This window comes from Notothenia rossii (genome assembly GCF_949606895.1).
Source record: "Notothenia rossii genome assembly, chromosome: 10".
Classification (NCBI taxonomy): Eukaryota; Metazoa; Chordata; class Actinopteri; order Perciformes; family Nototheniidae; genus Notothenia; species Notothenia rossii.
The window spans coordinates 12,336,326-12,348,871 of record NC_136908.1 but is presented as its reverse complement, the minus strand read 5'-3'; the positions used below and the strand labels follow the sequence as shown (position 1 = coordinate 12,348,871).

At 39.8% G+C, this 12,546-nt stretch overlaps 1 protein-coding gene across 1 annotated transcript in view; it reads left to right on the top strand.

Moving 5' to 3' along the window:
• Positions 1-7,194, top strand: part of rapgef5a (Rap guanine nucleotide exchange factor (GEF) 5a) — a 43,983-nt gene extending 36,789 nt beyond the window's left edge. The window contains exons 18-26 of the mRNA XM_079653020.1: positions 403-500; positions 1,187-1,309; positions 1,862-2,040; positions 2,162-2,252; positions 2,340-2,390; positions 2,490-2,577; positions 2,693-2,757; positions 3,405-3,459; positions 3,789-7,194. Of these exons, the coding sequence (XP_079509146.1) occupies positions 403-500; positions 1,187-1,309; positions 1,862-2,040; positions 2,162-2,252; positions 2,340-2,390; positions 2,490-2,577; positions 2,693-2,757; positions 3,405-3,459; positions 3,789-3,907 (869 nt within the window). The 3' untranslated portion in view covers positions 3,908-7,194. The remainder of the gene's footprint in view (positions 1-402; positions 501-1,186; positions 1,310-1,861; positions 2,041-2,161; positions 2,253-2,339; positions 2,391-2,489; positions 2,578-2,692; positions 2,758-3,404; positions 3,460-3,788) is intronic.
• Positions 7,195-12,546: the final 5,352 nt, after the last annotated feature.

Below are 12,546 nucleotides of genomic sequence, written 5' to 3'. Positions count from 1 at the left end.
TAAACATTCATCCAATACTCTAACTATTTGAACAGTTGGTTTGTTTATTTATTGAACAATTCGTTAATTTGCTTTCAATAATCATGAACTATTACTTTTAGGAAACATTAACTATAGATTGTTAATCCGCTACTGTTAACTATTTTAACCGTTTAATAGCTTCCATCAGATAATGTGACCTACTCCATCTGTTTATTTACTTTTAGTTAACATTTCAACTTCAATTTTTCATTAATTAATTTAGGCCATCCAATGTTCTACTTTTATCTTTCTATTTTAATCAATTATCCATTTTCTTTGCTTTTTAAAAATAGGTTTAGCTTGTCCCTTAGCAACTGCATGATTTGCGACCCTCTTGGCTCTGAATGGTTATAATCGTCCCTTGTTGCTTTGTCTCTACAGAGCGGAGGGTGTTACAGCCCAGTGACTGTGTGTATTCAGAGTCTCTGACCCCACAGGGAAAGCTGGTGGTCTGTCGCAGGGATCTCAATGAGATTATGGTATGTAAAATCTCTGTCCTACTTTTCTGTAACCAGCCATCTTTCCATATTTTCACAACCATTCATAGAGGCTGAAAGATGCAGCTTGTAGGTTTAAAGCTAACCTCTCAATATATAATTATTTTTCATTTTACTGAATTTGATATTATTTTTAGCCTCTTTATCATCTTCTCTCTAAATCCAGCATGAAAGTGTGTATTTTAAATCCCAAACATAAAATTGTTCACAGTGTTACGACGAGTCATGAATTTTAAGCAAGCTAAACTCTTAGGCCAGGTGAATTGTATTAACTCTGACTCAATAGGAGAGAAAAGGAGAATATTGGTGTTGCCAACCGTGACGGCAGTATTGGAAAGTTCTCTATTAGGGCAAAGTGTACTTCTATAATGGCGTTTTTTCACAGTGGAGCTTCAGTTGTGAATGCTTTGAATCAGTTTTTGCAATATTTGGCTTTTCAGAAACTGCAGTTTATTGGATGTTTGTTTCTTAAGGAAAGATATATTTAATAGTCTGTAATCAACAAGCCATTAGATAAATACCTATTAACTATCTGTCGTAACAGTAGGCATGTTATCTTATGGAGCATGTTGTTTTCAGAGTTGCCTGTGAATAGACAACACCTGTGTGTATGTAGTGTTGTTTTGTGCATACCTTGTCCTAACTTTTTATTTGTGTGTGGTGTGCAGCCTCCCTTAACGGACAGTGCTGAGCTAAGCAGGAGGACGGTGCGACTCTTAGGTATTAACACCTGGGATGTGGCAGCTGCTCTCACACACCTGGACTGGAGCCTGTTCAAATCCATCCACGAGGTATAGACATACACACACATACATACTGTACATACACACACACACACACACACATACATACATACATACATACATACATACATACATACATACATACATACATACATACATACATACATACATACACACACACATACATACACACGCATACATACATACATACATACGTATGCATACATACATACATATGCAAGCGGTGTGTGCACATCGCTCATAATAAATTCATACTCATTGCAAAGATTGCTTGAACATACCGGTAAGCATTAAAGATGCAAATGCTCAAGACTTGCTGGGTCATGAGAACATAGTGTTCTTTCGCTGTCTGGACGTGCTGAATGTTTTTGTTTGGAAAAAGTTGAAATACACACTGCTCTGTAGATGATACTGTGTCCTCAGGCACTCTACACCATTTCAATTAGTTAATATGAGCTATTGCTTGAAAAAAAAAACAATATGTCACCGTGGAGTCTGAACATTGGACCACATATTTTAGAGCATTTTTCTAAAATGCTTGAGGACTTTCACTCACACGTTTCCTCTTTCCACTTGCAGCAGGAGCTGGCGTACTACACCCTGAGCCGTGTGCCCGGTACCGGCCACACGGCGGCGCTCTCCGTCCTGCTGCAGCGCTGCAACGAGGTTCAGCAGTGGGTCATGTCCGAGGTGCTCATGTGTGCATCGCTCAACAAGAGAGTACAGCTGCTCAAGAAGTTCATCAAGATCGCAGCTCAGTAAGAACGGACACAAAGACACTCTCAGAAATATACATGAATAAAAGTGGATTTATCGACAACATCAAGATTTCAACGCTCTATGATGTTAATCATTTTGATATGTTTTGTGTATTTGTAGTTGTAAAGCCCAAAGAAATTTGAACTCTGCATTTGCCATCATTATGGGACTTAACACAGCAGCTGTCAGTCGACTCAACCAAACCTGGGAGGTGTGTTTTTTTACTTTTTTTTTAATTCATCCATACATGGTATTGTATTTTAAATCAAAACCAATGACCAAAAATCTTCCTTTTTAGAAATGTCCAGGGAAGTTCAAGAAGATTTTCTCAGAGTTGGAGCTCATCACGGTGAGCCTTACTCAACATAGATGGAGCTGGAAATATAATAGCATTTGACTTTATTTTCAAATGTTTAATCTTCCTCTCCTCTTCCAATCCTTTCTTTAGGACCCATCTCTGAACCACAAAGCCTATAGAGAAGCCTTCAAGAAGATGAAGCCTCCCAAAATCCCTTTCATGCCTCTTCTCCTGAAAGGTATCATCTCTAACCTCTCCACACACACACACACACACACACACACACACACACACACACACACACACACACACACACACACACACTAATAATGATTCACCTCCTCTGCTCTTAGATATCACATTTATCCACGAGGGAAATAAGACTTTCCATGACAACCTGGTCAACTTTGAGAAGCTGGTGAGTTGAGTCAGTTTTCTGAATCTTAATGCGTCACAAACAGCAAATGCCACATATACTGTAAGACAGGTGAGTTTTCAAATTCTCCTCCAGTAACTGCATTCATAACAACATGAAATTCATTAACAGGTGATTGATTGAACACATCCATGGTAATTCACCCATCATACTCAAGGATGGCAGGGAACTAACATGCACATTTCCCCAGGCAGTCACAATCAGGAAACAAACGTCAAACACAGGCTGGAGCTCGTTTGATAACCACAAGCTGGCATTATTTGATATAATGGAGTTCAGGGTGGCCCTGTTAAGTGTCGTTGGTAGTCAGTCACCTGCCCAAGTACCTCTGTGTTATCTGTCTTGATAGACAACCACGCTGCAGAGGGAATGTAATAGTGTTGCTTTGCTTTAAAATGCATCTTTGTCAACATGGAATATTTATTTTTTAACTATTTACTTCCCCTCTAACACTTAAAAGAAAATAAGGTCATGATTCAATAGCTGAAGCACGTTCGTCTCATTTTGAATAAAAACTGCTGAAATGTTCATGTTGGTGCTGTCAGGCAGTAAAACCCTACCCTGAAATATTAGACCATGACTGGGGGGTTTTGTACTGATGCAAACCTGTTTCTCTCCTGAACCAACAGCACATGATCGCAGACACAGTGAGAATGATTCGGCACTGCCAGAGCGACCAGCCAGGTGAGTGTGTCTTTGAATTCTGTTTGTTCAAGGATCCTAACATAACAACTTGTGAGACAGGCTCTCCAGGCTCATTGTCTCCCCCTTCTGTTAACTCTGGATGAAATATTGATGCTTAGATCCCTTCTTTGGGAGGTATCGACTGCCACCTGCAGCTGGGTTAGTGTGCTGCAACCTAAGCAGTTTCTAAGCAACCATTCCCAGACAGTCCTTTTCTCTTTTCATACGGCCATAATACAGTCTGTGTTTGTACCAAATGTGTGTGTTCTTTCAGCCGAGAGAGAAAGCTTTTCATTGTGACGAATGTGCGTGTTTTGTGTGTCTCTTAGGCAACGAGGTTATCGGGGTCGACAGTGCGGATGTGAGGGCGAGCGTTCACTACCTGCACATTATCGACAATCAACAGACGCTTTTCGAGCTGTCCCACAAGCTAGAGCCGCGTGCTTAAAGACACAAGAAACGCACGTAGCTTCAAAGACACCAACACAACACAGCGAGGTGGAATGCTAGCACCGGGAACGTGTGGCTTGGAAGACGCTTTGTAAAGCAAAATGCCAAACACTCAGGCATACACTGCAACGAGATCAGACTACCAGCAGTGGTGCCAAGTGGACAATAAGGTGCCACATGTTCTAAAAACAACCAACCTATGAAGACACAGAGCTGCACTGTTCTTAAACGGCTTTATAACATAGTGAAATGTGTTTATAAAGGATTTAAGTTGTAAACACTCTGAACTTTGGATACTTGCCAAACTGACAGAGAGAGAAGAGGACGCTGTAAGTAGTTTGTACAGTATCTATTGGACTGAATATGTTTTAGTGGTGAGCTTTTGGTTATTTATGAGCCTGTTTAGCAGGTGGAATGTTCCTTCATGTCTGTCTTTGAAATCCCGTCCACCCCCTGGAGGTCATCAAGGACTTGACGGCCTCTTCATCAGTCACAAACACAAAGCCAACCATGAAGATAAGTTTATAATCTTTTAGCCACAATCTACCACCTTAATGGTCTCATATTTCATCCTCATATCGCATACCATGCCTGGTGATGCACGTATATCCAGGATACTTGCCTTAGTGTTAGGTGTATGATGTGGAGCATATTTATTTTTGCTATTGTGTGGATATTATGTAACACAAGCAGGAGTAAAACACTAAAACAAACCTACAGAACATCTTCTAGCTGTTTTACACTAAGGCTCTGGCTTTTAACAAAACACGAGCAGCCTCAGTGAGTGAACAGTGTCTGGCATGTGGAGAAAAGGTTTCTTTGGGACTGCCTGTGACGTTGGAACCCCTGAAGCTCTCATGAACGTGCCCGACTTCAAAAACTGTTGGTGAAATCTTGACATTTTTGGTTCTCCTTGTTTTCATTTTAAAGTCCTGGTTGACTTTAAGCCAACTGCTCCTCATGCCCTCTTCTCTATGATGTTGTTGTGTGATCATATCATTTTAGATTGTATTTCATATGGACCTATAGACTTTTTTTCAGTGCCAAATGTCACATCAAGTCCTGCAGCACAGAGTTCCTGGTTTATTATGGTCACTATTATCTGTGTCTTTTTTGTTTTCACCACAGTGTCATTTCCTTAACTAAGCCCCCAAACGATTGGTCTGTGATCATGTAAAGCAGACCACATGTTTGCTTGGATGATTTTTGACATTATGACGACTGATATCAGGGTCTGTGTGGTGGTTTTGGATTAGGACAAACAGCCCTACTATATGTTTCTCTTTGTAAAGCCTTATGTTAAATTATGTCAAGCGATAAGCTAACATGAGGAGATTTTGACTTTTTGTTCTTACTGACTGAAATGTCCACATTATTCAGAAGTCTTGTGTAAACTCTGAAAACACAGGGTGTGGAAAGAATAAAGGAGGCACAAGTGTGATTTAGTAAATCTGCCTGGTAGGAGTTTTACAGCTTTATTTTTGCCTTGCAACCTCTAACTAGTATAGACTGAAAATGTATCTTCTCTGAACCAACAGATCCTAAAAATATATTCCTGTTTACATTTCCCCGAATTGTGAAAAACAGGGACCATCCTGAAAAGAAATGAGGAGCAGCATGAGGGGAATCATTTAGAAAATGATGAATTAGTTACAATGACTCGTACAATCATCTGGCAAACTATAAATAAGTGTTTGTGTTTATTTGGTCCCTGCCCTGTGTCTGTAAAACGCTTAGCCTGTCACATCAGTGCTACATTTCTGCTGAGTAGGAGAAAACATCCAAAGGCGAGATTCCTAAATGTTATGTTGACGATGCATGTATCGCATTGTTTGGATACTTTTGAAACACGGGTGGTAACGTGCAATAGTAGAAGTAGAAATGTTGTTGCCACTAGTGTTAATCATCATTTCAACACCAAGCCTTTCAGAGCACAGGGGCGTGTCTCCTCCAGATCATAATTAACCGGTGGACTGGGATTTCCAACTGTTTCAGTGCCAAAAACATCTTTGGTTCAAAAAAATCAGAGATGATTCAAGTAAAGACTCACTAAATATAATGTGTGTGTTTTGAGCAGCTTAGTCATTTTCTGTGCAAAGACTCGTTTGACGACTCTTAGCCTGTCGTGTGTGTTGAGTCTTGAGATCGATCCTCTCCAGGAGTTGTTCATATCCACACATCTACTCAAACTATTCAAGATTATTAGAATAATATTCATAAATTCTGAGTGGATTTCCACTTTTAAAGTGAGACTACGTAGCTCTTGCTGCAGAAACTTTCTTCAGCCAGGTATGGGATGATGCTAGTTGCTGAGCTGTTGTTAATCAGTTTAGCATTTAGCTAAAGACTAACCTCTGTAACAGTGGCACATGTGGAAGAGTCATGAGTCAGCAAATTGACTGTCCGTTACATATATTTAGTGACATAAAGTTTTTCAACAATAGCCACAATGAGGCTTTAGCAGCAACAATACCCGGACTGTTTCATTGGTCAATTAGTTATTAAGCGTTTTATTTATAAGACCAACAATGTCTCTTTAAAAAAAGGTTACAAAGTCTCATTTGAAAGATGCATTTTGTGAAGTCAGTGATTCTGTGACAGCTAGATCTAATAAATCAGAGCCGTGGTCTGTTCATATTCAGTGTCATAGAGAGGCCTTGTGGTAGTCATTTTATACTAAAAACCTGTACATGACGCACACATGCACAAACACTCCTCTGTTCTTTGTGTTCATAGAGCAGAAATACTGTTATATTACCTATTTATTGTTTTATGTATTTTTGAGGTGACAAACGTTCAGGTGCCAGAGGTTCAGCAAAGTACAAGAGCATTTTGAGAAGGAAAGATGTTTAAGGTTTGAATGCTCGAATGTACCTGTTGTGTTTTGTGATCACGCACCTCTCTCCTCTGGTGCTGTAATGGACAGGAAACCAACAGGAAGGTGTATTTAGTGTTTTAATGGCCATTCTGTGAAGTAATTCTTTTTTTTTAAAGCAATGTTGTTTAAAACTTGTTTGCATGTTAAAATAAAAAAGTTCACAATTCAAGAAAGGACACATTGAAGGCTTTGTACTACTGTAATATTGTTTATGTGTAAATATATGCCCATGTTTGGTATGTAGTTTTCAGTTGTAAATGAGAAGAAAAGTCAGACAGAAAGCAATATGTCTCTCCTTGTGTCCCAGCAACCTTCTGACAGCTGAAGCCACATGTCTTTTCTAAAGCAGTGTTTTACTACTTCAACATTTGACTGAAATGAATAAATCATAGGTTTTATGTGACATCTCCAGGTGAGCTTGTGGTCTTTTTTGGGTAATGTTCATATTCTGTGTAGTTGTGTGAAGTGTTTGCAAATTGAACTTTACCAATGTTTTGTGATTGTACTTTGCACAGTAAATAATTGCGGATGGGACTTTTTCTTTCTGGAATACCCGACATTACACAACCATAGACAAACATACACACACATATTTATACTGCAAATGTATTCATCCTTATTTCAACTCCTAAGCTTAGATCATAATGAATCAAAAGGACAACAAAGAGATACCATTTTAGAGCATCTTTTCATTCATTAAATGTATTTTTTAAGGGGACATAAGTGCCACGTTTAGAGGTTCAGAAATGGGCAAGTGCATTTTGGACCTTTTATGTTTCTTATCTGCTTTTGGGCATCAAACAAACATATGAGTCACAACAGAAAGTGTTTGCCAAATTCAGTGACCAATAATATTGGGCTAACAGTGAAAACACCTCTCTGATGCATATAAAAGGAAGCAGCCTGTCACTTGTCACAGAATCTCCATCCTATCCAACGGTTCAGTTCAACTTTACCAGACCGAGACGGTGACATCATCATGCTGGTTTCTCTCTTGCTGTTGGGCCTGGCTCTGGGTGCTGTGTCTCCTTCAGAAGAACTAGTAGTGGAGCCACAGCAAAACGGCTGTCCCCTATTCTGGTCCATTTTCAACGGCCGCTGCTACAAGTACATCGCCACACGTTTGACCTGGGCTGATGCAGAACTCCTCTGCGTTTCACAGGGTGGCAACCTGGTGTCTATCCGCAGTCAGTCGGAAGATCATTTTGTCAAAACACTGATCAAAAACTTTGACCCTGCTCAGGGATCTGCCTGGATCGGACTCAGTGACATCCACAAAGAAGGAACGTGGATGTTTTCTGATGGGTGTGCAGCCAAATTCTTCTCATGGAGTTCAGGAGAGCCAAACGACCATCGAAGAAGGGAAGACTGTGGAATAATCAACTTTGGTTCTGCTAGCAAATGGAATGATGTCCCATGTTATAATACTTATTCCTCAGTTTGTGCATCTCGCATAACTTGTGTTTAGCGACTGAGATGTTACATATATCTGATTGAACCAGGTCACTGTAAAACTGTTACTCTGTTAACATGCTTTGGACCACAATAAAGACATGAATGTACACTTATATGTGTGTAAAGAAGTCATTTGACCAACCTTCATTTCCATGAATTGTATATATTGACACAGGTAATTCGATTGAATACGATCTCAAACTTAAATGAATGAAAACATATAACAATGTGTGTGTTTTTATGTGTATAAAAGTGTGCATTTTTCTTTGTAACTATATTTTGTATTGGCTTTCAAAAAAATTAACAAGATACTGAAAAAATACATAATTAAAAAGAAATGACAATTATAGTTAATTAAATTGAAAATGAATAATTAAATTCAAAATAACAAAAACTAATAAAAACAGGAATAACAAACAATATATAAACCAATAAATTAATGAAAACAATCCTTTAAATATATGTATTTTTTACATGGGTAAGACTCATATCAAACTGTCACCCCTCACCACGACAATAATATACATGTTAAGTATAATAATCTTTCCTACATCAACATCATATAACCAGGCCAAGTATTACTGTATAGATGCTTTTCTCATATCTGATCATAAAGACATTAATGTCAAACATCACATTACATTCATACCTTTATTATATAATCAAAATATAAATAATCATTCCCATGTAGTATCTTCCCCACCCCCCACGCTACTGCCACTAGCCTATTGCAACTTCATTTATTAAATTACTATCAATCATAAAATATTGTTTCACTTGCCAAATTCAGAAGTTCATCAACTGCAAGTGCATTCCTGAGAATAAAGCAGGTTTGTGGTTTGAAGCTTTAAAAAGTACTTTATGCTTTGTATTAGTAATCTTCGCGTAACATAAACTTGCACCAGCAAATGTTAATCAAATAACATCAGATATAATATGATTTCCATTTATATGCTTGAGAAAACTACAATTCAGGTTCCATTTTCAAAATGCATTGATAAGAATAAATCATGTTTGTGGTTTGAATCTGTACAAATATCTGTCGTTCATTTTTTGGCCACTTGAGGGCAGTAGAGGGAAAAGTCAGTGTCTTTGTCCTATGGTGTTAAATGCTGTAATGGAAAGGGAAGCAGAAAGTGTGTGACTGCCAACTGCACACATGATACATTTACACTTAAAGCGCCCTGCCCCTCTTACAACCTCAATGCTGCACGCCTGCCCCACCACCTCAGCTTCTGCCTCGGCGTCCTCCTGTAGGCTCCATGGGATTGTTATTAAATCATCACTCAATGTTCTATGTACATTTGTGGAGTGCTGAGGCCCGAGCCTAGATGCCAAATTCAAACTAAATGCTGCTTCTAATAAACATTACAAACGTAAGTTGTCTCACTGAAATGCATCAATGGTCTGACATAATCCCAAGGACACAAATTGAGCCTTGTTTATACATTTGGAGAATGGATTTCCCCTTTAAAGTGAGACTGAGTAACTTTTTCTGAACAATGTGACACTGCAGCCTTTATAGAAAGTAATGGGATAATGACAAAACTATCTAGTGCAGTTTAGTGTTAAGTTACAATTCAGCATCTGGTTAGAAGAGTTGTTATTTCTTCTTTTCAAAGCTCCATAGTCTCATTTGTGTTAACCCTTATGCATAAGTCAATCAATCAATGTTTATTTATATAGCCCAATATCACAAATGTTACATTTATCTCAGTGGACTTCACAGTTTGTACAGAATATCAGTATGACAATACGACACCCTCTGTCCTTAGATCCTCACATCGTACAAGGAAAAACATTAAAAAAAGGAAAAGCCCCACAGTTTAAAGGATAAAAATGGGAGAAACCTCAGGGAGAGCAACAGAGGAGGGATCCCTCTCCCAGGACGGACAGACGTGCAATAGGTGCCGTGTGTAAATTGAAAGATAATACATTTACAACATAGGTAGTCCAAATGTTTGGAAATGCATGTGTGTCTATAATAAGAAGATGAATCCACGAGGATGTCCATCCAGGACTCATGATCCAGGACCACAGCAACGGGCACAGCCACGACTCAAGATCCAGGGCTCGCGATCCAGGACTCAGGACCACAGCAACAGGATCAGCCATGACTCCGGATCCCAGCGTATATAGACACCAAAAAGACATTTGGGGAAGCTGGATTATTCGGAACATGAGAGTAACCAGGTACAGACAGAGAGAAGGAAGAAATAAGGTGTCCCCCGACAAACTAAGCCTTAATCAGCAAAACTATAGGGGCTGAATCCAATCAGCCCTAACTATAAGCTTTATCAAAAAGGAAGGTCTTAAGCGCACTCTTAAAAAACTGATAGGGTGTCTGCCGCCCGAACACAAACTGGAAGCTGATTCCACAAATGTGGAGCTTGATAAGAAAAGGCTCTGGCTCCCATTGTACTTTTAGAGACTCTAGGAACAACCAACAACCCTGCATTAGGACAGTAGGGTATAATGAGTTCTTTAAGGTAAGATAGCGAGTGCCCATTAAGGGCTTTGTAGGTGATAAGAATAATTTTAAATTATATCCTTTGTTCTATAGGGAGCCAGTGTAAGGCAGCCAGAACAGGAGTAATGTGGTCCCTTTTCCTAACTCTGGTTAGTACACGAGCTGCAGCATTTTGAATCAGCTGAAGCGACTTGACTGACTTCTTGGTACACCCTGATAATAAGGAGTTACAATAATCCAGCCTTGAAGTAACAAATGCATGGACTAGTTTCTCTGCATCGTTTTGAGGCAAGATATGCCTGATTTTTGCAATGTTACGTAGATGGAAGTAGGCAGTCCTTGATCCTGATCTTTAATTTGAACGATTGTGGAACATAGCCTGATAATAAAGACATATTCATAATATTTAATAAATTAGTGCTAATTAATGGAAAAACGTCCTTTTGACAAGAATCGTGGAAAAAGATAGGACCCAAATGCAGACTACAAAAAAAAAAAAAGGTTAAAAGGTCTAGAAACAAAAAGCGAGCTTTATTTTAAAAGCTGATGAACAAAAACATGGCATGAAACACATAGGTAGCACAAGGTAGCAACAACACCAAAACTGACCGTGATCAACATGGAGGGAGACAGGAAAGACAATGAACCGACAAAGAGAACAGGGGAAGACAAGACTAAATACAAAGAGTGGTAATCACAGGAAAAGACACAGCTGGGCAGGGGAGGCAGAAACACAAGGGCAACAGGTGAACACAATCAGACAATCAGACACAGGAGGAAAAATACAGGAAGGAAGAGAAGAGACAGGGAGAACAGAATTGCAAAATAAAACCCATTACAAGACAGACAAAACTAAAACCGTGACAAACTGTAACACCAGGATCATGACACCTTTAACAGCTTAGTTGGAATCGGGTCTAAGATGGTTTAGAAGAAAGAATCATTGAATTGAATTGTTCAAGTTTTATGGCTGAAAAGCATTCTAATTTACTATCTAGTGTAATATTAGATATTATGTTTCTGGGAGCTGTTGATAACGCTATACTGGTCAAAGGTGGGTATGTTTTGACCCGGTGAGGTGGTTTTCTTGAAGTATCTTAAACAATTTTTATAATTTCATATTCCAGCTTGTTACGGCCCGCCCGTAGCAAGTGTGCTAAATGAGACTCAATATTCACCAGAGTCTCCGCAGCGATCGGGTACTCCGAGGTGACACTTTCAGCACTGGACAGCGCCACCACACAGACAGCGACAGGTTTATGAACAGCCCCGGGGCTTATCGTACCTGATTTCCCACCCTTACGCCATGGTGGAGGGTCCCTGATCGGTCTGTCCAATTCCGTAGACGTAAAACTGTTGCGGGTGACTGCAACCGCATTCACCCCCGGCTTAACGAGCACTCTGCCACCGGCTAAATCATTCCCCGAGACCAAATACCCCTTCAATGGGAAGACATCGCCGAACCCCGACAGTTACCGGACCTGTGACTAGATCTGACTCAAGGTGAATATTATGCTAGGGCGAACCCACACACTGCATACCAAACCCCTTCAAAAGACCACCCAAACTCACAGCAGACTCCCCAGAGAGGGGCAACACACCCCTCACCATAAAGGATTTGGACGCAGCTGTATCCCTCAAAATGGTCACTGGAACCCTGTTGTTCTTCCCCGGTAAAGACACCATTCCCTCCATGAGAAACGGAGCAAAAACTTCCAGTTCTGATTTGAGAGGTCCTGGCTTTGAAGTAATCACCAAGGCGACCAACTTTACAGACTTCTTCACATCCCGCAAAGCATAACAATTACTTACCCCCGTCGACGAGCACCACCGA